This window comes from Fundulus heteroclitus, chromosome 24 (genome assembly GCF_011125445.2).
Source record: "Fundulus heteroclitus isolate FHET01 chromosome 24, MU-UCD_Fhet_4.1, whole genome shotgun sequence".
Classification (NCBI taxonomy): Eukaryota; Metazoa; Chordata; class Actinopteri; order Cyprinodontiformes; family Fundulidae; genus Fundulus; species Fundulus heteroclitus.
The window spans coordinates 11,482,788-11,509,040 of record NC_046384.1 but is presented as its reverse complement, the minus strand read 5'-3'; the positions used below and the strand labels follow the sequence as shown (position 1 = coordinate 11,509,040).

At 39.2% G+C, this 26,253-nt stretch overlaps 1 protein-coding gene across 4 annotated transcripts; it reads left to right on the top strand.

Annotated features, from left to right (window-relative positions):
• The first annotated feature begins 353 nt into the window (after positions 1 to 353).
• On the top strand, positions 354 to 25,767 carry LOC105917440 (lymphocyte function-associated antigen 3). 4 transcript variants are annotated; one of them, XM_036127813.1, is made up of 11 exons: positions 13,445 to 13,727; positions 18,162 to 18,317; positions 18,397 to 18,525; positions 18,609 to 18,769; positions 19,360 to 19,450; positions 20,192 to 20,290; positions 20,392 to 20,412; positions 20,620 to 20,640; positions 20,776 to 20,802; positions 20,897 to 20,950; positions 23,485 to 25,767. In XM_036127813.1, exons 1-11 carry the CDS (start codon positions 13,646 to 13,648, stop codon positions 23,502 to 23,504), a joined length of 861 nt encoding a protein of 286 aa, XP_035983706.1. In that variant the 5' UTR covers positions 13,445 to 13,645; the 3' UTR covers positions 23,505 to 25,767. The 4 variants fall into 4 exon arrangements, with proteins under 4 accessions (XP_035983708.1, XP_035983707.1, XP_035983706.1 ...); XM_036127812.1 differs by having other exon boundaries at positions 20,189 to 20,290; XM_036127815.1 differs by lacking the exons at positions 13,445 to 13,727; positions 18,162 to 18,317; positions 18,397 to 18,525 and adding exons at positions 354 to 413; positions 493 to 621 and having other exon boundaries at positions 20,189 to 20,290.
• The last annotated feature ends 486 nt before the right edge of the window (positions 25,768 to 26,253 follow it).

Below are 26,253 nucleotides of genomic sequence, written 5' to 3'. Positions count from 1 at the left end.
TTTTTTATTTATTTACCACATAGTTCAAGTTCAGTTTGTGCGGTGAAGTTAAGTGCTGCTTACTTATCATTACATCTTTGCACAGCTACGTATCCTCTTTCCTGTGTGCTTCAAAAAAACTTACTGGTAACCAGAAGGGTAGATTATCCCTTCGCTCATATAAAGGGTGCAAAAACTACCACACATGCACATGAGCATATAATGTCAGCTTTCATAAATTATCTTATGAAAACACTTTTGCTTTTTAACTACTATAGACGAAACAATCTATGCAAATCTGAGAGACGAGGTTACCCTCAAACCAAAACCAGGTTCCGTCACCGATGCGACCCATTGCATCACATGGAAATTTGGGGTTGCTCTTGCCATGGAAGTGGATGACGGATACCTCACATCCTATCGTCATTTTAAAGGTAAACAACTCTCTGGAGATTTATATCAACTTTTTTTTATTCCTGAGATGAAAGACGACATTCTCCGTTATGTTTGTAGAGCGGGGCCACTTGAACAACCGGACTGGAGAAATGACAATCACAAACCTGACTTATGAAGACAGCCAAGTTTACACGACAGAGATAGACGGAGCTGTAATCAACCACAACATTCACCTGCATGTCATCTGTAAGTTTACACATTTTAAATTGGGATAGTTTAACCAGTCAAAACACACAGCCTGATTGGTTCTCATCCTTCTCTATCACCAGCTCCAGTTCCTGTACCTACCATTACTTCATCCTGCTCTCTAGACTCAAGCACATGTACCCTGACCTGTGAGGGAGACACAGCCAGAGCCGGACCAGTGAACTACACCTGGATGTTTGACAGTGTTGTAGTGCCACATTACACTGCCACATATATTATTAAGGTATTTTTTTATTTTATTTTTAAATAAAAGGAAGAAAAATATCACATAAAGCTATAATATGTATTATATTTTCAATAGTATTGCATCACCTGCCTTTACTCACATCAGGACCTTTGATGACATCCTATTTTGTAGACCATATGGAGTCGACCCACGTGGGTCCTGCTCCTATAATACTCTCAACTCTTCTGGGAAGGGGGTCCACAGGGTTTAGAATTGTGTTGATTGACATATTTGACCATTCAGACACTAATGTTGGCTGAGAAGGCCGGCTCTCAGTCTCCACTGTGTGATTTTAAATGGATTTTAATTGCTGTCATTCCTAAACGCTTCCACTTTGTTGTAACACCACTGATGGTCGAACGTGGAATATTTGTAAGTGTTGTGCTATTATACACTGTTTAAAGTTACTTAATGTTTATTAAATAACTCTCTGTCTGTTACGTATTGTCTGGTGATAATCAGGTCTTAAGCTGATATCAAGACAATGGTTGAAAGGGATGAATTCGAGCACTAGCAATGTTTTAACAGCAAAACCTGCACACACATAGAATAAAGGTGTGACAACTTCTTTTCAAGTCCAAGAATTTAATAACAGAAATAAAATGAACATCCAGAGAACATCACTATGTAATGCTGTTTATCTGAATTAACACAATATTTTGATTAACAAATCCTCCCTACTAGGCTAGTGAAACCTAACTAAACTACTAAGCAAAATAAAGATAAAAAGAAGCTAAGCTAAGGAAGTATTTACATGCAAAAACCAACAAAAGACAAACAAAAGTGGTTGGTCATAATCAGAATAATTCGGTGAATCCTTGTTCACTTCAGATCTGATTAAAAACATGGAGTGGAGTTAAAAATATTTGGCATGTGTTTCAATCCATTCACAATGCAAAGCCCAAGTTAATCAGAACATTATTTCGAGTAAATAACATTCTGAAGACTGATTTGCCCAGTAAAATCATTTACTGGGCAAATCAGTCTTCTCGTTAATGCGATTCGCCCAGATGGAGAATCGCATTAACGAGTTTGTTAATGCGATTCTCCATCTGGGCGTCTGGGGTCGCTGTAGCAAATCGGTGGCTAAAAGGTTACAGCATAAAGTTATAAAAATTGCCTTTACACCAACATTAATATTCAATATTAATGCGGGGATAAGGCTCATAGCACCATTGAAGGATGGCCGAGCAGAAAGGTTAAGCTTTTATGCTTTAAAACACTCCTTTTGAAATGTCCAAAAACCGGATGTTAGCAAGATGATAGCGTTTTGGCTAGCAGGCATTCGGCGCTAACAAATAACAGCTTTAGCTTTATTTTTAGTCATAATGAGTGGGCTGGATAACGTAAACATTAATGTCCTATCAATGTATGAAACCCTTGCGGAGATAACCTTGTGCTAACCATAACACACTCAAATGATATTAGCAATACCATAAACGGAAGGCTAGCGTGAGCTACTTCTGTTAGCCCTTTGTTCTAAAGCAACCATGTGTACAACGGTTTACAAGACATTTGCCAATAAACCTTTTAACATCTCCCACAGCTCTTCCTGCCCAAACCTGTGTTTTGCCTCGTGTGAGTTTTGTTCAGTTTGGCCATTCCAAGGAACAAGTGTTGGAAGCAGGGAAGTTGTTGGTTTGTCTTGGCAGGCTAGCGTTTAGCTCGGCAGCCATGAGCTAACCCACAGCATGGTCGCCGTCAGAGGCCTGGTCTCTGCCACGTTCTCTGACCCGGTTGCAGTCCGATTTAATAGTCTGATCAATTGGCTTGTCAGGTGAGGGGAGGCATCCACCGTCTCGTGTCTGCTTTCCTGCAACAGCTGACAAAAATGAACAAAGCTGTTTCTGCAATTTGTACTTTGCGGCTGGTTTGCGCAGCAGTCAGAGTGAAACTTAACTCTGTCCCAGTGTGTTGTTTATCCGAATTCAGTCAGGGAGGTCCTCCATTGAAGCAGGCAAATGAGTTTAGCAGACCCTGGGTCAAGCATGGCTGGTCCGGGTACCTTCCTTCAGACGCTGGCTTGTGTATCGTTCAGGCCCGTGCAGGGCCCATGGTCCGAAGAACCCGTGCTTGTGAGGGTCTCTGTTTGCAGCAGGAGTGGAATTCCTTTGTCATCCTCCTCCATACTACTATTCAGAATTCAATCTGAGATCAATTATGTATCAGGCATTATTATGGCATAACATAAGAAAATGAGCGACCTGTTCTTTTGTCAAATACTTGTACAATCAGCCTGCATGCGAATGTTCTGATTTTATACGCCTGTGGCACGTGGGTGAAACACTTGAATTCAGTGATTTAGAGGGGCAAACTCAATATTATTCGCAATATACAGTATTTTCCAGACTAGAAGGCACACTTCAAGTCCTTAAATCTTCTCAAAAATTGATGGTGCGCCTTATATATGATTAACATTGTGTACAATGCGCTCAAAAAGCTGTTAAAATGTGTAAGTATGACTTTGGTTAGCAACAAAGCCACTCCCCTCAATGGATATTCGGAGCATTAGGGTGCACTGTTACTACCTGATCGGACCCCTGAGCTGTCTACAAGACTGCCTGACTGTAATGTTGAAACTAGAAGTGCATTCATGTAAAGGCCCCCACATACTCGGGCGTAGTTCACTCCGTGGAGGTACACGCATACTTGAGGTGTACTAAAGGTGGACTCTGCGCATGCTCCGCTCATGCAGGTACATGTCATAGTATTAACTTTTTGGCGACAAGAAGTCTTTATATTGAACTGTTTTATATGTGACACCGATCTTGATATACTGAGCTGCTCTGAGCAGGGACACGCGGCATCACCGTCCCTCTCTGTTCTCACTGACAGGTGGAGCCTGCTGGAAAAGAAACAGCTCGAGATGCTCAGCTAGCTAATGTCACATTTTACCGTCCATTCAGCCGCTTCATCCCACTGGCAGACTGAGATGTGGAACAGCTATGAAACCTCCTCAAACTTTGACCGTATGGTGTTTTTGCAGTTTAAAATCATCTTGTCTCCACCCTTGAGGAGGTGTTAATGTCATGATGCTGGGATGTTGTGTTAATTACTTAATCCCACTCACCTGTGTTGAGCATTTTCCACTGATTCCCCCGTTTTATTTAAGTTCTAGGTTTTTGTTCTTCCTGTGTTGCATCGTCCGTTCTAGTGATCAGTTCCTAAGTTGTGTACTTCGTGAGTTGGCTCCATTATTTTCAAAATGCACCTGCCGTTGTCTTTCTGCCACTTTGGTCCTTCACCCCAAACCCTGACAATTTTTCAGTTTTTGGAAGCTCTTCACTGACATCATTCTTGTGAGACAATTTAAATTGTGGAACATGCGCAGTGCCATAGAGTACCAGATACAGAGAGGTGGAGTTTCCCTCGTGGCTGCTACACTTAATAATGCAGTAGTGTGTGAATTTATTCTCTAACCTTTCCCTGCCCGTTATGGTGATAGAGCCAACAGTTGATAACAGACATGTGTCTATTTCTTTTCTCCCAGGAGTACAGTTCAGATGTCAAAGAGTTCAAATGTAAGATGAAAAATCCAGTCAGTGAGGAGACCAGCAAAACCTTCTTCAACCCTTTGAAGCCTGGTGAGTTGACCCCGTAATGACTTTGTCTATGCAGTTCTATTTATTATTGGTCTCTGTTATAAGTTGAGCCACATGAGTGACAACATATATGGTCTTTGGTGTGTGACGACACCATTTTATACTCCAATCGTATGGTTTCAGCTGAAATACCTTTGTTCTTATCAGCTTGTTTATCTTATCAGCTTATCAGCCAACAGGGCAGTAGCCCAGGGCGGCACCTGAGAGAGGAGAACACAAGGACCATAAATAAGAGTCTAAGAAACATATTTGTTCATCAGTGGCTTCCTAAACAAATTTTCAAATGATTTCTATGAATATGCAGTCAGTATAAAATTGGCTCTCACATATATATATAATCAGGAAATAAAGCAGTGTGTGCTGTGAGTGTTTCTGTAATTTTTCCCCCCTTTGTTTTAACATTGCTACATTTAACTACGCCCAACTGAAAAACCTAATTAAAGCGACACTAAGTAACATTTTTACCTCAATACATCCTCTTCTAAGTCTCAGTGATGGTAATCAGTGTATGTTTTATAGCCAAGGTCACAACAAGACTTAAATTTATTTATAATGATGTCTAATGCTGTCCCTACTGAGTCAGACTGGACTTTTATTCCTCCTTCAGATGTAAGATATTCATTCATAATAAACCCCTAATATTGGTATCTTTAATAAGTAGTATATCCAAAAGAAAATGGTAATGTTGAAAGTGTATGAGTCAACTTTCTAAAATGAATACTTTTGGTTTTATAGCATTTTATACTTAATCTAGTTTTGTTACACCAGAAATAAACAGTGTTTGTCAGTTTCTGAATATCAGGTTCATTCTCAGCAATAAGTACAATATCATCTGCATACAATAATATATAGACTTTTGTCACCTACTCAATATATAAATATGACAGTATACAGCAGTCAAGCATAACGTTATGATGACTGACAGGTGAAGTAAAAAAGACTGAATGTCTTTTTCATCTTGGGACCTTTCGGTGGGTGGGAAAGAGACAAATTGTGATAGTTAGATGACTGGGTCAGACGAGAAATGCAGTTCTGTTTGAATGTTCTTAGCCTCCAGTGGTTAGGATCCATCAATTGGTCCGAGGAATGAAACGTTGTAACCAGGGGTCAGGGGCAGCAAAGTTTAGATGATGCTCGTTTGACAGAGGGGGGCAGCCTGTGTGGTCCGATCAAACACACGAGTTGAAATTGCTGCAGACCTCAGAGGTGGTTCTGATTGGACAGCTGCATCCCAGTCCAGGTGTGTAATGTGCAGAATAGTTTTGAATTTTGTCTTTTGATGCACAAGTGTTGTTTGTTATAGAACAAATTTAAGCAACCTAATTTTTATTTTTCCTGTTATTTGTTTAGACTCAACTGAATTTGGCGCAAAGATTTATGCAGGATTCAAAGTTTTTGTCATTTTGCTGGTTCCTGTGTTGCTGTTAGTCATCTTCCACAGACTGAAAACAGGTGATGAGAGTATGTATATACTATTCATGTAAATTTTTGCTGTAAGTTCACTTTTTGTCTCAAAGTCTAAAATTAATATTTTGCTATGGTTTGTGTTCTTTAAAATCATTTCAATTACAAAATGTCTATTTCTTTAAAATATATTGATGTCAAAGGGTCTTAAAAATCTTTTTGTACTTCACATAGACTAAAATTCTTAATTTAGGAGCCATAAAGTGATGCCATTATGCCGTGTCTTTTTGTTTGTTTGTTTGTTTGTTTTAGATTTCTGGAGGAATACCAAGGGGCATTGTAAGTCTCATCCTGAACTTTGTAATTTCTCCAAGTCTGTGAAAGTAAAAACAACTCAGTTAAAACTTGTGTTTTTACTGTACAACCTCAAATAGCTGCTGCAGAATACAACGCCACTACTCCTCCACCTAAGGAACAAACTGAAGGTAAGACAGTACCTACAGTACAGGTGCATGGTAATAACAATAATATCACAAACCTAATTTATTTTGGCTGTTTAATTTAAATTAACTTAATTAACTTCAACCAGAAATATCCACATGATGTGGCGCAGGATACTGTTGTCCATATAAACTCTTTTACAGTTGAGATCAGCACATAAACCAAACAAAGAAGTCCAAGGAATAATCTGTAGACCTTGACGACTGAGATGACCTTAAGCCAGGGGTGTCAAACATACGGCCCGCGGGCCGGTTCTCGCCCGCCAAACAATTTTGTCCAGCCCGGTGGCTAAATTCCTTATTATTATTCAAAATATATATATATATATCCAGTGTCCTGTCTGGCAATGTGGCAATGAGAATTGTTGTCTTAATGCCAAAAAGAGCTCATCAGATTTGACTTTCACAAGTGGAGCAGTACTGCTTTCGCCATAGTGCTTATGTGATTTATGAATGTGAATAGTTTTATTATGATTCATGCGGGGAATATCTCAAATGATATGGACACTACAATGGGAAAGTAGGAGAGGAAAGGAAGAACAATAAGAAAAAAGAAAAGGTGAAAGAAAGAGGAGATAAAAGGAAGATAATGATAAAACAATTATTGAAAAAAACATGATTCGTTTAATTGAAAATCTACAGTTCCTATATTGTCCAGGAGGGGCGCTGTTTTAATCAGCAGATGGTAGCACTGAGCTTCAGATGTGGAAAATCGATTTTAAACCATTTCTTAATTTTTATCTGATGTATTTTGTCATGCAGGACAGTGTTTTTAAGTTCCAAAAAATCTGAATAAATATTTTTCAGCATTGTACAATCACTGTGATCAGTTCTTATGCATAATGCACAAGTAAATGTTTAACTGAGTAAAAGTATTGTTGAAATTGCACATACTTTTCTTAAAAACGCTGAGGTTATTCATAATATATTGTGTAAAAGTGAAATTAATTTAATATAAAAAAATCAACAACAAGTCCACTTTTATTAGTTCTATTTAATCTTGCAATGAGTTTACTCGTGTGGCCCTCTTGAGATCAGATTAAGCTGTATGCGGCCCCTAAACCAAAATGAGTTTGACACCCCTGCCTTAAGCTAAAAACTGAGGAAGGATACAAAACAGTTTCAGCAGCATCAGAGATCCTAAAAAAGGACAGTTATTAACAGGCACTGCTCATCACATGGCTCACCCACTGAATACGGTGCAGATGCAGTCACAAGAAATTCTGTAAGAAGGAAGTTTGACCGGACGCCGCAGCAATTCCCTGATCAAACTCCGCTGTTTTCCTAGGAGCAATGTGAGAGGATCAAGACCGTAACCTACACCATAGTCAGTGTGAACCCGGGTAATACTATCCCTATTGTGAAGCATGGCGGCGTAAGATTCACGCTGTGGGGATGTTTTTCTGCAGCAGGAACTGATTGGCCAGCACACTTCAGCCAAATATATAGAAATCCTACGACAGAGAGCTTTTGCCCTACTGTAAGGTTACAGTTTATCTTTCTACACGACAATGACCTGAAGCCAAAATAACGTTAAAGTGGCTTCTGGAGCAGTCTGCGAATGACCTTGAGTGGCCCAACCAGAGCTTAGACTGGGCTGGAGAGAGTCTGCAGACTCAAAATAGGCATGTCGAGGGTTTAATCGCTGCCAGAAACTGAAATGCATAGACATGGCTGTGAATACTTACTGAATTTAACTATTTTAAAATGGTTAAATCTTTAATAAATATGCATAAAAAATTGGAAAACAAGTCTTCACGTTGTAATTCAGGGGCTATTTTGTGTAGAATTGTTTAAAGGAGAACTAAGTTTTAGAATGAGCCTATACTGTAACACAATTTGGAACAAGGGATGGGCTGTGAATAATTTTCTGGATGCACGATACATTAAACACAAAGATCCATTGCAAAAGATTATTTTACATAGTGGGACCTAAGGACCAAGATTGAAGAACTCTCTTCTGACTTACCACCATGTACCAATCAGTTGCATGCATGTAAATCTAACCAGTCAATGGTTTTCTTCCTCTTTTCTCTTGTCATATTGCAGAGGAAACAGCAATGACTGCTGTATAAAACCAAATTAAGACCTCAAACCGGTTTTATCAGCATGATCCTCACTGAGACGAACATTTCTAAGGTGTTGGGTTATCTAACCTGAGATAAAGCGGACTAACCCACCTCCCAGGATTCAGTGCGGCTCTGACGTGATTGATCAAAGTTATGTATGGTGTCCGACTCAGACGAAGGAGAAGCTCAACTCAAAGTGGGGTTCCAAACTTGTGGGCAAGTTTCATTCAAGCTCCGCTCTCTTCATCCTTCGAAGGAACTTAAGAAAGTTTTCGGCACTCGCTGTCTGCATATCTGGCATGTGTTTCTCTCTCTTTTAACCTTTGAACAAGGCGCTCAAAAGGAGCTTTGAAATCTTACTATTTCTATTGCTAGCAGGTTCCCATCTCTTTTGAAGAAGGTGGCGCAGGAGCCTGTCACCCAACGCTAATAAATCTGATCATAGATTCCAAAATGAAACGTTATTTGCTCTCTTTAAAGTCAACTAAAGAGTGGCTAACCTTCCTTCTTTTCACTCACAAAACACGATAACAAGATTGCATGGCTGCAGCCTGGAGACCTATTATGTCACAGCGCTGGTCTCATGGCACTCGTCTGATGGTGGCTTAAGATCATCAGACAAGATCAGATCAACATGCTTCATAGCATGTTTTTTTTTTTTTGGGTAATCCAATGTCTGCTTTTAATTGTTTTTACAATGTTTTGTCATGTAGCTACTTGCAACAGAAAATAATGATTCGGGCGATTATCAAGGAGATTTGACTGTTGAGTTAAATATTTACAATATCTAAAAGAGATTGCTTGTTGAATAAAGTCTTCATACGATTGTTTCTAAAGACAAATTTTCACTTCACTGTGTTTCCCCTTCTGTAAGTTTTGATCATCATTAAAATATCACCTTTGGTCTCGACCACGCTCTGAATTTTGGTCCTCCTCCTACCAAAACATACAGTGATATGCATTTTTTAAACCTGCTTAAAGATTATTTTCACAAGTTACTTTTAATCTGACCCATTAGCCTAATCGGAACAGATATTCTAATTTGTTGAATATGATTATCTTTCCATCAGGTTCTTTGGCTTACAGGTGAAACACATACTAACCCAGCACTAAACTCTGAATACACAATTCCTTCTGTGAATTATGGTGATTCTTCTGTTCAGTGACAGGGAAGCTGGTCACTGTTGATGGGAAGATGGGTGGAGCTATATACATAATAACCACTTAGAGCCTGCAGAAGACAAGACTGCGGCAGAGCTTCACTTCCCAGTAGGGCAGCAACGAGGAAACTTCTCAGAAGGAGGAAGTGTTAAACATAGGCGTAATGGTCTATTTTCAGTGTAACACCCTGTTATGCTGAAATGTGCTTGTGAGAACTGCTGCAGTGGCTGACCCTCCTAGCATGAAAGTGAACTCAAGCGTTGACTTCAGGGCTCATGTTTCCAACAGAAACTAATGGCACTATTTCAATAAATCGTACTCGGTACGTCTGAAACCCTCTGGGATTAATACATTTAAATTACACATACATTGGCTGATTTATTCTCTCTCCCCCCAGCAGCTTTACACTAATTTACATCAATAGTACCCTCTAGAACATGTCAAACATTGTATTTCCCTGATGCATCACTGAATCTGAATCAACTTTTGTGCCCTTCATCCTGAATGACTGCTCAACACGTTGGCATAGTGGACATAACTTTAGCCCCACCCACTTAAAAGTAACGGGTTTCTATGAAGTAATTTTTTCACACCCTGTAGAGGTTTCAAACTCTGTGTAAGACACAATAATCTCAAAGGCAAGGCATGGCGTGGCGAGGCAAGGCAAGGCAAGGCAAGTTTATTTATAGGACACTTTTCAGTAAGAAGACGAAGTGCTGAACATGTTCCAAACAACAGGAAGTCTTCGTTGATCCTTCACCACCAAACATAAATTAACTACAGCTTTCATCACAAAGGTCAGATTTCTGCCAAATTTTAAAGACAAAGAAGGTCGACCTGAGCCGCACTTCACAAAATGTTGCAGCTTGCTTACACTTCCACATAGTGGTGATGTGCAAGCTCGAGCGTCGGGTTCACCTGAGGCCGACGGTCGTGACTAAAGCCAGAACGATGCTAAGCTGTGAGGGCCACCCATTGCTGCTTGCACCTTTAAATTTAGATTGTTGTGCAGTCAAAAATTGATTATGAATCATAATCCTGCTTAATAATCACTTAAAGATCACCACAGATCTAATTGTATCATCAGACAGTTAAAGGAGCATTTCACTAATTTACAACACATGTCATCTCAGGGCATTTTACAAAGTCAAAATCAATTAAATCATGCAGACAGGTTGATCAAAAAGTTTTCTATCTAAGGAAACTCAGCAGATTGCTTGAAGACTTAACAAGCAGCATTCACTCCTCCTGAAAGAGCGTAGAGCCACAGTGGACCCAATGCTACCTGTCAAAATAATCACAAATGAATAGATAATTTGGACATTAAATATACTGAGAAAAACAGATAACATAAAATCTCTGAAACTATGATTTGGTTGTTTTCTTTTTATTAAAGGCTCAAGCACTTATGTACTGAATGAATGAAATAAAGTAAGAATGATTGTTTTAGTAAAGCTGATGTGTTAGGCTGAATGAAAAGAAGAAGTATGTTTTTAACATGTTCAGTGAAGGCTGTGCGGCAATCTTGGAGTTGACCAGTAAACGTTGAAAGAAGGGTGAAGGATGGCTTGAAGAGGAGGAAACCTGCTGGTTTGTCACGTAGCGGCCCGAAAAAAGAGGGAGTAACCTGTTGTTTCTTACGGATCAGGCTAAAAACAAGGGGAAGGGACCTGAATGTTCCAGAGATGGGAGCCTCACCCACCGGATGTCAGAGCTGAAGCTAAAACAACTTGTCAAGCCAAAAAAAAAATGAACCTCAATCCATGGTGTCGTGATGGAGATTAAAGCAACAAATCTTTGTGAGAAGGATATTTTCTGGACATCAGTGTTACCATAAAGAGGAGGAAAGTTTTTCATCTGAACAACTCCTTCACCCAGAAATCAGAGACACTTTGGGATTCTATCTGCGGTATGGGTCAGTCTGCTCCTCTAAATTCAAAAAGCCTCGCCTGAACATATCAGTAATCAGTCTTAGATGAGAGTTAGAAAGTTGGTTAAATTTTAATATGTGATTTCTGTAGCTGATTAATGCTGTTCCTAATTCCTTGACTGAATGACTGTACTTGATATTTGCCTGCTTTTTTTTTTTTTTTTTGCTCTGTAACGTTTGAAAATACAAATAAAAAATAAATAAAAAACTTATCGAGTTGAATATCGAGTATTTCTATTAAAAGTCCATTTTCCAGATGTAGATTCTTTAAAACATCTTCCTTTTGGTCAACTGTGTCTGCCATTGTGGAGATTTGTGCAAACACCGCCCTCTGTGGCCACAGGTATGAACTACAATCTTCATCAGGCTGTTTTTAACCAAACGCTCATGAAATGATCTTAAACATAGAGATGTTTTTTTTTCTTCTATTACGGCTAAAAGGGACTTTACTCCATATTTGACTGATCTTTATTTTAAGGTTTCATTTTCTGACAGTGTATAAATGTCGAGAAAATCCATGAGAGACAAAGACGGAAAGTTGAAAAGAGAAGCAGAAAACTTTGCAGTCGAAGCTATGGGGAAGTGGTAGGACTGCACAATTATAGAGAATCATGCAAAAAAGTATGTAAATGCTGCAATAATTATGTGACATGATAAATAAACAACTAATCAACATTGTTCATGTCTTTATACAATGGGTTCATTGCAAACATATAACATGGTTCTTAATGACTTTACCAGTTTAGTAGCTGTTTGCTTCTTCTTGGCATGCTTTCAGCTGGCCCATCAGAAAAAGAGGCCTTCTGGGAAGACGTTCTTAAAGAGACAGGAGCTGAAATGTCCTGTTTAATGATAACCTGAAGTGCAGCAACATAAAGAAATTGGTGTAAATCGAGTGGTTTTTACTTTTTTTACAGGACACGATATGAGCCACACTGTACCAAATACATAGAAATGTAAAACATTCCACATTTACTTATTGAATAAAAAATTCTGCATAGAAATTAATTATTTAAAATCCTTTTGTGTTAGTCAAATTTTGTTAAATAAGCTTTTATTAAAGTTAATATTTAAAATTAGGATAAATACATTCATTATAGATATATCTATAATAAAATTATTGTCTGTCATATTTTTTGATTCAATACAAATCTGAATAATTAATTAGGAAAATCATAAATTGAACCTACAACTCACCACATACTGTGTTTAAAACACATGTAGTCATTGCAACAGTTTCTTTCATATTTAATTACTTAATATTTATGCTGCTGTATTAAAAACCAAAAGTGTCAACATAAAACAGTATTATTAAATATAATAAAAATACAAACTGCATTAAATGCATTAGATAACTTTATCTAATTGTGTAAATATTTGTATTAAACACATAGCTAAAGGTGGATATGTTTTAATGAAGCAAATTATTTAGATATATGTAGTTATTTCAAAATATATGGAAGCATTTTACATTTGATTTGCATGAATTATATCTTAATAAATTGCAGCAATAATTTCGGATCATATATACATTTATTTGGTTTTCTACACATATTTTTCACATATTCAAGTAATCGTTTGGCAACATTTTCATCTTTGTGGCATCTTTGTTTTGACTCTTTTTTTTTTTTTTTTTTTACTGCTAATTAATGTAAAGGCGTTGAATTACATTAAATTGACGTCAGACCTGGCTGCAGTACCGCCATCTGGACACGTGGGGGCGGAAATATGCCGCTTCAGAACTTTAAATTTAACTCCTTATTTTAAATAAAGTTTAAGCGACATAATATACGTTTTAGTGGCGCCATCGTGCATTTATGCAACAACAGGAGTCAGTTTGACTCATATTTCTCTACATATCGCTTGTAGGCGGAGTCCCTGGGGGGCTGTGTCGCAGCCTGAGCCTCCTCCCTTTATTCTACTTTCGTTTTCCAGATTCTTGTTGACGGACATTTGGGTCGCGCCTATGCCTCCAAAAACCGCAGCAGGCGGTTTTAAACTCCGACTAAAATGCTTTTAATCTTCAGATAACAGCCTGGTATGATACTTTGGGTCATAGACGGAAGCAGCCTGGATTTTTCCTCGTTTTTTGTCCCTCCAACACAAACGCCATGATGTTGTTCACTCCTATCAAAACTCCCGTGGGCCCCGCCGCATGGTTAGTCGTTCTCCTGGTGGCCTGGGCAGCCGCAGGTGAGTCCAACTCCTCAATGTTTGAAAGCATTCTCTAAATAGTGTAAAACAACTCTCAAAACAAACAAGAGTAAAAGGTTAAAGCGCAAAAACGTGTTGCGGATCAGGACAGGAAGTTGGATTTCCGTGGAAAAGTCAAAAGTGGCTGCTGCTCAGAATTTGACAGGACAATCCATTTCCTGTATATAAAGGCTTTTCACTGCATTTAAAAATAATGTGTAGCTAAATAAAGTCCCACGTCACATAGGGTGAGCCGGCTCCAGAAACAAATGAAAGGAGGGGGAATTCCATTTTTCTATTCATGGTGGCGCACTTTTTCAAAAAACAATGTATATTCTTCTGGCTGGACAATGACGCTGTGACTACTCCCACAGTGCCGAGAAAAAAAATATGTAAATGGAAAAAAAAACGATAAAAAAAAGCAATAGCCTAGTCAGTGTTGCCAGATTGTGCTTGTTTCCGCCCAATTGGGGCTTCTTTTGTACGTGTTGAGCTGGGGGAAAAAAAGCTTATTATTAATAGTTGTAAAAATTAGGGAAGCTTTTCACAACAATTGACGGGCTATTAGGAAGAATAACAATATATATCAAAATAGTTGCCATTGTGTGGCTGAAAACTGAAAAAGTCCACATTTTAATAAAATGCCATCTCCTTGAACTTAATTTAGTTTTGAAAAGAGTAGAATCAGTCGAACCTGACATCATCGATGAATCTCTGGTTAATCAATCAAGTGTCACTATGACATAGTGTTGGTGTTAATTTCACTTCGTAAGTGAAATAAATTTTATATCAAAGGTATATAGCCACCATATATGCTTATAAAATAAGACCAAAAACTATTTAATGATAAAATAAGGTTCTATACACCAAGTGTTCATCCTGACGGTGTTCTGATGGTTCTTTTTGAGGCAAATTATTGCCCCACAACGGGTGCGGGGAACAGACATAAACAGACTGTGTTTGAATCTGAATAAACCTTTGTGTACTTCATCCTGAATGAATGCTCAACAACTTGGCATAGTTGACATAACTTTAGCCCCACCCACTTAAAAGTAACAGGTTTCTATGAATCCCCAGTGCCCACCCATGCCACCGGATCTGCACTTAGGTGATATGATCGGGAAAGTATGATGCTAAAAATTATTCGAACTGATTTCCTAATATTTAATGTAACAGGAGAAAAAAACACACGTCCTGGATTTCTAGAGCTATTATTCCTCCACTTTAATTTTTAGTCACGTTTTATTGGCATAAGTGTTGCGACATATTAGGAAAATAGCCAATCTTCTATGAATATTGCATTTTTTGTTTATTTATTTTACATCGTTTTGTTTCCTTCAATAATAAAATGTTGGAGTCAAGGGCAAAGAAAGTCCAACTAAATGCCCACAGAACCGGGCTGTCAGCTGTTCACTCCTGGGTTGTGGGTTCTGATCCGGTTGGGTGGGAGGCGAGGAGTAAAGTGGGAGATCTTCACCTATAGAAACAACAACCCACCACGTTTTAAACACAAACGCAGCCTCACAAGGTCAGTAGAACAGGGCAGGTAAGGAAAACGTGTTTGCACCCTAACTAGACGTCCCTCTCAATGTTAGTCCTAAATATTATGGAAGTAAACAAGAAGGCGAGTCTGACATTATGTTAGGGCCAGTGTTATTCCAGCGTTATCTCAGGTTCCAGCGGCACCAAGAAACAATGTGAGAACAGAGTAACAATGAAACACTAAGGTCAAGGATCAGCAGCTACGGCTCGCCACACTTAGACAAACTTTGTTCCAGTTAAAGGAACTGTTAAAGTTTCAACACTTCAAGACATTTTGCATAATTTCATGCTACTGGCTCTGGAGGTACAGTTGATCACCCATGAGGATCTGAAAAACCTGCTTCCAATTTGCATAAACTCACTGGTAAATGTTGGAGGGGTGCAGACATCACATTAAAGCCTGTAGATTAAGATCAGGATTTTCCTCAAATTCATGAGTGTGAAAGTAGTCTGGCAGTTTAACACGTGTTTAACTTTGTGGTTAAAAAAAATGACACAAGGGTAACAGTCGACTCAATGCTTCTACATAGTAGTGCAGAAACTCCAGTAGGAAGTAACTTTCCAGTGCTGCCACAGAAGGTGGGAGCATTATTTCTAATGTTTGAAGACATAAAAGTCCAGCCCAAGTGGGCTGAAGGTAGGGGTGGGCGATATGAAGAAAATCTAATATCACGATATCTTTGGGCTATATCACGATACACGATATATATCACGATATGTTCAAATAACCTTGAAAAACAAATGTTTTTAGCCACATAGTGCCTAAATTTGCATTGGTATATCTCATATTAATGTGTCAGTTTTTTTGTTTGTTTGAAAAATTGATTGCAAAATAAAAATGTATTTAAAATGTTTTATTTTAGCCATTTTTTTTAACCACAGTTGCACATAGAAGCTTTTGAGAAATTACAATATTGTCACACTAGAGCTCTTTCATGGTCAACACTGGACCTTAAAAACAGAACATCCCAGCGGCCAAAAGGAACACCAACGAAAAATCTGACACAAAATAAACCTGAAATAAAAGCTGCTCTTTTGTGCTTAAGACATATAAATCTGTATAATAAAAATGTGACAATCCCAAAAAAAAAAAAAGCTTGTATTGTGACTATAAGATCAACTGATCAGTCGCAGCTACATATTCAGAGCATCTCAAAAATATTTCCATTGCTCTTTAGGTGCTGGGAAGTTTTTTTCTGTCATGCTATTTAGCAAAAGAAGTTTCAACTGTTTTACGGCTGGTTTAATTAAAGTTTCTTTCGGTGTGTGTTGGGGGGGGGGGGGTCGACACTCGGAGTTTACAAGACTCTTCATTTTGCACTGGATGACTTTATAGGTGGAACAAATTTGTGCTACTGCTACCTTTTGTGGCAATGGTTTTGCAAATTAACGCATTTTGTTCGACCTCCTTCTTGTGAAATCCAAACCGCTGCCAGATTATTGACCCAGTGCTGTTTCTCTTCAGACTCATTTTCTTCTTTACCTGAAATAATATGCTGTCGCTACAGTTCTCGCTGTCTAGTGTTGAGGACAATAAAACTAACTGTTATGTTAATCAGGCATTTTTATGGACGTAATGAGGAACTACTGGCCTCTAAAACTGTGTCTCCCTTTGGGGCAAAGTAAACACGCAGCTTGCAGGATGTGTTGAGAGCGGGTTTATGGCTGTGGTTGTCATTTGGCTTGACCCCTGATAGGACAGGTTTTAGTACTAAATCAAGCTTTACCAGGAAGAACAGCCTCTTTATTTTAGAAGCAGATCCTCCATGTCTCCGTACTAATACACCAACACTAGTCAACGTAGGTAAGCGCACAGGTTCGTTGTGTGTGTGTGTGTGTGTGTGTGTGTGTGTGTGTGTGTGTGTGTGTGTGTGTGTGTGTGTGTGTGTGTGTGTGTGTGTGTGTGTGTGAGTGTGCGCCAGAACTCTTTCTGGTTTGGAGGAGGAGCGAGTGATGTGTTCACAGCATGTGGGAAAAACTAAACTCACAGTGAATTAAATACAGCGGCTCAATCTTGCCATGAAAATTTACACTCAATGGTCGCAATATAGTCACTGATCTCTATTTATTTACTGGATTGCTGATTTGCCCGAAAAACTGAAGTCACTGGCCGCCATCTTGCTACTCCCTACTCTCACAGAATCCCACAGGATTTGGTTGCAACAACAAGCAGTTTTCTGGCTGTGTGAAAACGTTTCATAGGTAATTTTACAGTCAGTGGATGTACTAACACTATCAACTACTAGGAAATTAGGTGCTGAAATATTTGTTAGCACATAATTATATATATATATATATATATATATATATATATATATATATATATATATATATATATATATATATATATAAAACATGCAAAATATTTCAGTACTTGATAGTTTTAGAACATAACATAAAAGTATATGGCATTTGACATTTTAAAAGTTTTAAGCCCCCCCTGAACATGAGAAAATCATCGTCGTTCGATGCTGTAGTGCACATATTCCCTAGTTACTGGGGGAAAATAGGGAGTACCAATATGGCGGCTGGTGGCTTCACAGCGGCGTGTATTATATACGGCCAATGCGCAATTCAGTGAATAAATAGAGATCAGTGAATAAAGTCATTTTAACCATCGCGCGGAGGAAAACTTGAGATGCATCGAGTATATTTGATATATCTCCCACCCCTAGCTGAAGGTGGAAGAAAAGCTCAATAAAGCTGAACTAGCTGAAAAATGATCTTATCTCTGCTAACCCCAGAAAACTTTAGAACTGAAACTTTTACAACACAAATTAAGAGACTGTTTTGGGGTAACTTAGTCTACAAAACAATGAAATCATTTTATAGCTTTAACATGAGAATTCACACTGCCCTTCTTTTTTTTTTTTTTTTTTTTTGCTACTGTAGACGAAACAATCTATGCAAAGCTGGGAGTAGAGGTTACCCTCAAACCTAAACCAGGTTCGGTCACCGATGCGACCAAAAGCATCACATGGAAAGTTGGGAGTGATCTTGCAATGGTACTGGATGACGGATTCCTCACATCCTATCGTCATTTTAAAGGTAAACAACTCTCTGGAGATTTATATCAACTTTATTTTATTCCTGACATGAAAGACAACATTCTCCGTTATGTTTGTAGCGCGGGGCCACTTGAACAACCGGACTGGAGAAATGACAATCACAAACCTGACTTATGAAGACAGCCAAGTTTACACGACAGAGATAGACGGAGCTGTAATCAACCACACCATCTCCCTGCATGTCATCTGTAAGTTTACACATTTTAAATTGGGATAGTTTAACGAGTCAAAACACACAGCCTGATTGGTTCTCATCCTTCTCTATCACCAGCTCCAGTTCCTGTACCTACCATTACTTCATCCTGCTCTCTAGACGCAAGCACATGTACCCTGACCTGTGAGGGAAACACGACCAGAGCCGGACCAGTGACCTACACCTGGATGTTTGACAGTGTTGTAGTGCCACATGACACTGCCACATATATTATTAAGGTATTATTTTGTCAATTCAGCCCTAAACAAAAGGAAGTAAAACGTGTGATTAAACTGCAGCTATAACACCCTCACCTATTCTGGGAAGGGTGTCTACAGGGTGTAGAAGTGTTGATGGAAATATTTGGCCATTCCTCCATGAGAGCATTTGTGAGGTCAGACACTAATGTTGGCTGAGAAGGCAGGCTCACAGTCTCCACTGTGATTTTAAATGGCTTTTAAACTGTTGCTGCCGTTCCCAGACGCTTCCACTTTGTTGTAACACCACTGATGGTCGAACGTGAAATGAGCGACCCATCCTTTTCTCAAATGCTTGTACAAGCGGCCTGCATGCCAATATGCTGGATTTTATACACCTGTGGCACATTGACGTGGTTTAAACACTTGAATTCAGTGATTTGGAGGGGTGACCCAAAAGTTTGGGCAGTATAGTGAGCTTTGTTCTGTCTTTATGATTACATAATCCATGTTGGTCTCCTGAGAGGCTGAACAGCTATAAAACTTACTGAGACCTTTGATGAATTATGTTTTTGCAGTTTAAAAATCTTGTTTTACAATTGTTTGTAATGATGGTTTTGATTTTCTCCCAGGAGCACAGTTCGGATGTCAAAGAGTTTAAATGTAAGATGAAAAATCCACTCGGTGAGGAGACCAGCAAAACCTTCAACATATTTGAGCATGGTGAGTTGACCCCGTAAAGACTTTATGTATAAATTTCTATTTATTATTGGGTTCTATTAAATAATCCATATTAGTGTTAACATATATGGTCTTTGGTGTAGGAGGACACTACTCTATACTCCAATTGTATGTTTTTTTTTTTAGCTGAAACAGCTTTGTTCTCATCAGCCTGCTTGATATGGGCCAACAGGGCAGTAGCCCAGGGCGGCATCAGAAAGTGGGGGACCATAAATAAGAGTTCCACAAACATATTTATTTGTCAGTTCCTCCCTAGCAACGTTTTTTAATCCTTTTATCCACGTGCTGCTGTGAATCACCCTGTGACCGCATGGGGTTAGGATAGGCTTTTCTGTCATTTATTTGTTTTTGTTTTTATCACTTGAAACATAAAAATGTAATTGAATTGCATTTTGACAAACTTGGACCGTTTTTGTGGACATTTGTACCATGGAAGGGTGGAAAAAGATGTGTTAAAACAGAGCAATGCCACAATGGCGCAGAGCTGTAACAGTATTTTTTTTGGGGGGGGGGGGCACGCCCAGGCCACCATTCATCAAGGAGCTGCCCCTGTGTGGTCCAATCAGGAGCTGAAGTTGCTGCAGATGTTAATCATTGTTCATGTTGTTATGCCTGCACAGTGCAGAATATTCGTGCTGTCTTTCTATGCACCTGAGTGGTTTATTTATTACAAAGCAAATTTAAACCACCTGATGTCTATTTTTCCCACTCTTTGTTTAGAAGCAGTTGAAAGTGGCCCAAAGATTTCCACAGGAGTCACAGTCTTTGTCATTCTGCTGGTGGCTGTGGTGGTGTTAGTCATCGTGCACAGACTGAAAGCAGGTGATGAGCGTATTTATATATAGTTGATGTAGCATTTTAATTCTAAAAAAAAAATAAAAAATCCAAAACTGATATCTTGCTGTTTATTTTCTCATTTTCAGGAGAGTTCTTCTTCAACAAATGTAAGAGCTATTAAGATAATCATTTGAATTTCCTGTTTATACTCCACATAAACTAAGATGCTTCTTTGTTGCTCCTGTTGTGTGCATGTGTCTAATTTTTACCTGCCAGAAACATAAAGCCAGTCTGTTTTTATTAAATTCACTGAGCAAAAGTGTAAATATCTAAAGAGAAACTTGGTTTTCTTTACCATATTCTTTGTTGTGCAGCTTCTTTTCCCTGGCAAGGCGGTAAGTAGACGACAAAAAATATTTTCCCACCTTTCTTTGGGTTCACTTTTTTTTTTTTTCATTTAAAAGACAAAGACATCTGTGTTTAAATGCATTAGTTATTCATCGTTCTTTTATTTTTAATCTGTTCTTCAGATTTCTGGAGGAATACCAGGGGACAAAGTGAGTCTCATCTTGAACTCTGTGTTATTTTAAGTCTTTAAAAGTAAAAACAGCTAGGTTAAAACCTGTGTTTTTATTGTGAAACCTCAAACAGTTCCTGTAGATTCCAACGGCAGCACCAGTCCTCCACCTGAAGTACCAGCTGAAGGTAAGAGTACCTGCAGATGCATAGCAATCCGAATATTATCAGAAATCTAAATAATATTAGTTGTTTAATTGAAATCAACTCATGGAGTGCATTTAGAATGTATCCACATGATTTGGACCGGGACACACTTCTCTGTATAAGCTACAAGCGGCGTTTCCTTCGACTTTTTTATTGAAGTATCGCATTTGAAAAGGTTGATGTAAATGGCAAAGTTCAAGCAAAAACAAAACAAAAGCAACAATTTTTCTCCTAAAAGTTTTCCGCTCACTTAAGATGGTTTTTGGCTTCTCCGAAAAAGAGTTGATGCACCAAAACGGGAGACGGAAACACATTTGCCAAATAAGCTCTGACGTAGCTAACGTCCACTGCTACGTTTCCACCGTCAGCGTCTTCGCGGATATTCCCGTAACATCTCCGCACAGCAAGTAACATCGGCAAAACGAGTCGACCTGACGGAACAATTACAACTTGCCCGACAGCAGCAGATTTCTGAAAACCTCTCTCCGTTTTTTTTTTTCTAATTCGCAGCCTGTACTTCCTGTTTATTACAGCCATGAGGAACGTCAACTTCTGACAAAATGACACTTGGCATAAACTTGTTAATTCGCTCCAAAGCAGTAGATGGAAACATATCTAATTAGCTTTTATTTATTTATGTATTTTAAACGTTTGCCCAAAATCCGCCTGACGATTGCATGAAAACATGGCCGCAATGTCGAGAGCGGAGCAGAAACCAAGCAAAGACGTCCAAGGAATCATCTGCAGACCTTGGAGATTAGGAGAACTCGAAGCACAAAACTGAGGAGGAATACGAAAAATGTTTCAGCAGCGTCAAAGATACTATAAAGGACGGTGCTCTCGATTGTTTGGAAATGGAACAGGTTTGCTTTCCGCTTTATTAAGCGGGGTAATCAGAGAAGACGGGCATGGGTCAGAGAGGTGGCCCAGAACCCAGCGGTCACAAAGACAGCTGCGGCGTTACCTTGAGCAGATAGGGGTCAGCCGCTGCTGGTGTGCTTTATCCATCAGGCCTTTGTGGTAGCCAGGAGGAGTTTAGCAGAAATGCAGCTTAGACCATTGTCAGACCAAGAGAACCAACTTTTATTTGTCTGATGATACCTAAATAACACTTTTTAGATGTGAAATCCAAGCATCATATCAGGCCAAAAACAGGCACTGCTCATCCCATGGCAGACGCTATCCCTACTGTGAAGCACGGCGGTGTAGGCATCATGCTGTGGGGATGTTTTTTCTGCAACAGTCTGCTTAGAGGATAAGATGACTGCAGCCAAATGTATAGATGAAATCCTACGACTGAGCGCTGTGGCCCCTCGGCTAAGATTACGGTTCATCTTTCTACACCACAATGGCCAAAATAACAAGGAAGTTGCTTCTGGAGCAGCCTGTGAATGACCTTGAGTGGCCCGAGCAGAGCTTAGACTGAGCTGGACAGAGTCTGCAGAGACGAATGGGAGAAGATGGTCTAAAAACAGGCGTGTCAGAAACCCCTAGAAGACCTGAGGCTGTGATGGCTGCCAAAAACCAAAATACTGAGCCACGGCTGTGAATACTTACTCAATGCAACTATTTTTAGATGGTAAATCTCTAATAAATATAGAAAGAAGTTTAAAAATATGTCTTTGGTTTGTCATCAAGAGGTTATTTCCTGTCAAGTTGTTCACAATGTTGCATTCTTTTCATTCAAAAAGAATGCAAAAAAATGGCTTGTAGAGAGCCAAACTTGTGGACACTAAGGTTTTCTGTGTGTATTGAAATAATTTATAATTATTTTACATGAATTGTATTTCTTAACCATAATGTTTTTTTTATTTAATTGGCATTGTAATTTTATCTTGTGATTTTATACTTGTGATTACTTTTAAGGTTGCCTTTTTTACACCTGGCTGGGGGACTACCGATGAAAATTAGCACTTTTTAGCTAACTCGGGTACATTTACATTGTTTTAATGTTGATTAATGTACACTGTCCCCTTTTAAATAAAAAAATAAAATAAAAAAAATAAAAAAAATAAAAAAGGAAGGGGCGGGAATACTTTTCTGGCTGCGCTATATATAAATACAGCAAACACAAAGATGCATTTCGAAGGATCTTTTTTTCCTGTTAGTTTTGTATGTTTATGCATCGCGGCTGATAAGAAAACAAAACATTAATGTTGTTAGAATTGTTAGAATTAGAATATGACCTCAGGCCATAAAAAAAGAAACAATATATTTTTAATACGGGAAGGTTTTGTTGTGACCTAGCTGATCATTGGGAAGATCTCTGCGTCAAACACGCCCTAAACAAGCAGGCTGCTGTAGCCAAATACATTTATGGAAAGTTTGGTGGAGGGATAAAGTTTAGACCAGCGGCAGCGTTCCACAGTCCAGCAGAGGATACCAAGCCTAAAAACCTAAAATCTAATGATTTTCAATGATATTGTGGTTTGTTGCCAGTCAGTTGCATGCATGTGAATCTTAAATTACATGACGCCTCAACGGTTTGCTTCCTCTTTTCTCTTGTCGTGTTTCAGAGGGATTGCTGAAGGATTGACGTCCAAAACCTAACCCGAGACGAATTAAGGCCTTAAACCGGCTTGATCGGCATCATCCCCGCTGAGACGGAGGGACGAGGTTCTCTAAAAGTGGCTTCTCAGATGACGCTGTAGCAGGCTGTGGACGGGCTTCGGCCGTTCTCAGAACGTTTTTGCCGTTTTCTGATAACTGACTTGGGAGCGAGTGCCAAGATGTTTTGCTGAGGTGTTACAGCCGATGTTTTTTGTTATTGTGGTTTTGTTTTTGGTTATTTTTGTTTCTGTTTTAGCAGGAAAACACCTTTTTAATGCAGTTTTTTACCTTCTGAGACGTACAGTTGTGATGTAACTTTGTTAAATGCTATTCTAAGGGGAAACTAGCCCAATTAGAGGGAGATTAAAGAACGCAGTATCTAGGAGGGAGGTAAGGGGAGGAGACGTCCGAGCTTCTGGGACCTTGAACTAATCGGACCTGCGGGTGCCGACGCTTTGCGATCCGAGGCGAGTCTCGTGAACGTTTACCCGTGTCAGCGGAGGAATAAAGGGAGGCCATTGTGTGGGTCTGAGCGCAACAATCGGCGCTTTGAACAGAGCTGCGGAGAGTTGTTGGTGGAAAACTACACTCCTTACAGACTTCTTCTGTTTTTGCTTTTTTTTTTTTTTTTTTTTTTTTGCTTTTTGTCACATTTTAAAAGTCAAAACAAATGCTGACATGAGACAACTAGAAACTGGAAGGAAAAATACAAAATTGCTGTTTTCAGATGACGATTTCATTTATGAGGGGAAAACGTTATCCAAACCGACCCGAGTCTCTGCGAGAAGGCGGAAGGAAGCTTTGCCCTCTCTGCTCTGCAGAACGGCTTCAATCCAAACACATTTCAGGGTTTCTAAGCATAAACGGCAGGTTTAAGGCCATAACACTGCATCTTTATTGGCTTTAAGTCCCTGGACTTTGACTAGGCCTTTTTGTGGTAGAAATTAGGGGTCATGGTTGCATGTATTACAGCAGGTGGTCCAGGTCCTGGAGCTGGCAAAGCAGCACCGACCGTCACAACAGGAAGTGCCTCTTCTATCCTGTCAATCAACAGAATATTTCCCTGATAGTCTTTAGGACCGTCCAGATGTTTTCTGTTGAAAGTAAAAGGATAGCAGTGGTTTTAGAGCCTTTTTTCTTAATGAATCATGAACTCTGACGGTAACTGAGGCAAGCGATGTTCCTCTGGCTTCCTTTGTGGCCTCATTGGAGTGATTTGGCCACATCTGGGAAGGTCCACGTTTTCTCCACCTGTGGACAGTGGTTTCTCTCCGTGGTTCGCTGTAGACGTCGGCGCCTTTGTTTCGCCCCCCCCCCCTGTACCTGAGGTCTCGCTTTTTGAGATTTCACAGCCTGCTTCGTGTTGTCAGGCAGGTTCTGCTTATGAATTTATCAAACTGCAGATGCTTGACGCAGCTCCTGAAACTTAAAGACACGAGGAGGCGCATTACTTTTCACACAGGGTCAGGTCGGTTTGGCTAGCTTTTTATCTTAATAAATGAAAGTGTTACACTAAATACTTTCATTTCATGCAGAGCCGTATGAAATCCCTTTGCAGAAAAATCTAAATGTGTTAAAATATGTGTCTTATCAGATGTGTTGAATGTTGTCTTTGTGTGTTTATTATGCTAATTTTCTTTGTGTGACTTTTTTTTTTTTTTTAAATAACTGACAGTCTATTTGTTTTTGTGACCTTGTAGTGAAAGCAACCCTAAAGCTCGTAGTTTTTAAGGCGACAGCTCCGGGAGCACAACCAGTTTCTCTAACACACAACGTATGTAGAGATATGAGCTTCATATTTATTGAAAGCAACGAGGCTGCATTCAGTATTTCTATATGAGCTACGGTCTCTTAAATAAAGGCTTCAACACGCAGCGCTTTTCGATGTTTTTGTGTTTTGCAGCGTTTCCTTGTTTAACCACTAGATGGCAGCGAAGGTTCGCTTGGTTTGATTTCTTGTCCAGTGAGGCGGAAACGCACCCGATCTGTAGTCAAACATTACATTTGTTAAAAGCTTACTTTGACTTCATGTTTTTTTTTTTTGTTATTATTATTAACTTAAGCTTTGCAAAGACTCTTTATCTGCAGACTTTATGTGAATTACTGTGAAACGCATCAAAAGCAGCATGTTTAGCTGTCCAGAGGTTCACCGCATCTTTATATCTTCAGCTGTGCAAACAGTTTAGATGAAGAAATATCTGCCTGCTGGGAAATCCTGAACAATAAACAATAATTGGAGAGCTCTTAAAGTTTTTCTTTTATGTTGTTAGCGTCGAGCACAGCTGACTAAACTAGAGCCACTTCTGCTTTGAGCACGTTGTGATAAGGCGGGTTCTGATGTGATTTAGGATGTTTTAAAGCTAAATATGCAGCATGCATTCTGCTCAGCAGAAGCACATTTCTCTGCATTTACAGCCACAAGTACCCTTTTTTTTTCCTTCCACTTAGAGCGGATGGAGAGCATCAGGTGACATCTATCTACACATCGGCAGGATTTGGGCTTTGACTAGGCCGACAAAGCTGCGGGGCCTCCATGCCACGCCGCACTGACTCAATAATTCATGCAAAAGGAGATCCGGTGAGTCATTGTGTCCATATGTGGCACAATGCATGAAAATAATTTTCAGTAGGCCCACATTTCTGGATTAAAAATTTTTTTTTTTTTATTAGCCTGATGTCACATTATCAGTTTTTCCAGGGTTTTTTTATTAGCTGTAAGCCATAAATTACAAACA

Bases quoted from the DNA above. Each gene is read 5' to 3' on its own strand.
- LOC105917440 (XM_036127812.1), top strand. From the start codon at position 13,646: ATGATGTTGTTCACTCCTATCAAAACTCCCGTGGGCCCCGCCGCATGG. The intron at 19,451-20,188 runs GTGAGTTGACCC...CTCTTTGTTTAG, and splicing joins CTTCAACATATTTGAGCATG to AAGCAGTTGAAAGTGGCCCA. The intron at 20,951-23,484 runs GTAAGAGTACCT...GTCGTGTTTCAG, and splicing joins ACCTGAAGTACCAGCTGAAG to AGGGATTGCTGAAGGATTGA.